General features: G+C 38.6%; 1 protein-coding gene across 1 annotated transcript in view; it reads right to left on the bottom strand.

The window, feature by feature from the left end:
- Nucleotides 1-255: 255 nt before the first annotated feature.
- The window catches only part of LOC107576010 (AF4/FMR2 family member 4-like), a gene marked incomplete at its 3' end in the record, with an annotated part of 2463 nt that continues 1382 nt past the window's right edge, over nucleotides 256-1336 (bottom strand). Inside the window, exons 3-5 of the mRNA XM_016262298.1 lie at nucleotides 1055-1191; nucleotides 898-969; nucleotides 256-349 (exon numbers count right to left, since the gene is read on the bottom strand). Of these exons, the coding sequence (XP_016117784.1) occupies nucleotides 256-349; nucleotides 898-969; nucleotides 1055-1191 (303 nt within the window). The remainder of the gene's footprint in view (nucleotides 350-897; nucleotides 970-1054; nucleotides 1192-1336) is intronic.

Raw genomic sequence — 1336 nt, 5'->3', positions numbered from 1 at the left:
GATCATGTGACACTGAAGACTGGAATAATAAATTACATTTCAAAATACAACATTTAAAATCAAATAGAAATCAGTTTAAATTGTAATCCTATTTTAAAATATTTAATTGATATAATATTTCACATAAAAACATTTAAAAAAAAATCGTACAGACTCTAAACGTTTGAACTGTAGCGTACATTTGCAAATAGTTTGAGAAGAACCTTGACATTCCAACCTTATAGTCGTAATTTAAAATACAGAAAATCCCGTTACCTTCAAGTGTTCAGTGAGCGTTTTAGAGTATTTCAGTGCACTTTCTTTGCGTAGCTTGAAGAGCCTCAAATACAGGAGCGCTTGGCACCTCAGGCTGCAGAGAGACACAGACGGATCCACTGATTAGATCTGCCACTGGTTACCAAACACTGGATCCACATTAACATAACTTCATCACTAAAGTCAAATAAAGATGGCTGGTATCAAACACTGATAATACATTTAAAGGAACAGTTCATCAAAAATAAATGTACTCACCCTCCACACCTGTATGAGTTTCCTTCTTCAGTTGAAGATAAAAAGATATTTTGAAGAATGTTGGTAACCAGACAGTTGACCAACATTCTTTAAAATATCATCATTCGTGTTCAACAGTACAAAGAAACTCATACAATTTTGGAACAAGTGTAGTGCGAGTAAACAATGACAGGATTTTCATTTTTGGGTGAACTGTCTCCTTAACATCATTCTGTTGGAAATAGAAAATTACTCTTACTAAAGATTGTAAAAGCATACTAAGACCGGGCTGCTCGTTGTGTCATTAATAGCATCTCAGATAAACCTCGATTAAGTGTCTTCATATATTCTCAAATTCCTTCTTGTGTTCGTTTAGAGAGCCACTGATGTGTTTCTGCGACGTACCACAGCACCGCTAGCCTTTTGTCTGCAGAGGTTGCATCCGGCGCCAGGTAGCTCTTCAGCTTCATAGTGTACCTGCACAACACGCAAACAAGCGTTTGTCAGCAAACTCTGAAAGCACAACGAAGAGAGACGCTGGAGGAATAATCTGGCAACTTACTTGATGAGTTCCACAGTTTCTGCGTACATGGGGAAGGGCGATTTGGCCTCCTGGGCGCTTTTCTCCAGGGCGTTTCCACACTCGATGAAAGACACCACAGCATCCAGATAATACACGGCCTTCTCAAACCTGTCCATCTGTGGAAAGGACGATACACGTCAGAGACAAACCGAAAGCTGCGTCCCAAATGATGCACTATACTCTATGCACTCATGCACTATGTACTTAAGCACTATGTACTCAACCATGAAGTGTATGAATTATATAAGGTTATTTTGTCAT

This window comes from Sinocyclocheilus grahami, unplaced genomic scaffold (assembly GCF_001515645.1).
Source record: "Sinocyclocheilus grahami isolate Dianchi unplaced genomic scaffold, SAMN03320097.WGS_v1.1 scaffold3110.1, whole genome shotgun sequence".
Taxonomy (NCBI): Eukaryota; Metazoa; Chordata; class Actinopteri; order Cypriniformes; family Cyprinidae; genus Sinocyclocheilus; species Sinocyclocheilus grahami.
This window is presented reverse-complemented; position numbering and strand designations above follow the sequence as displayed.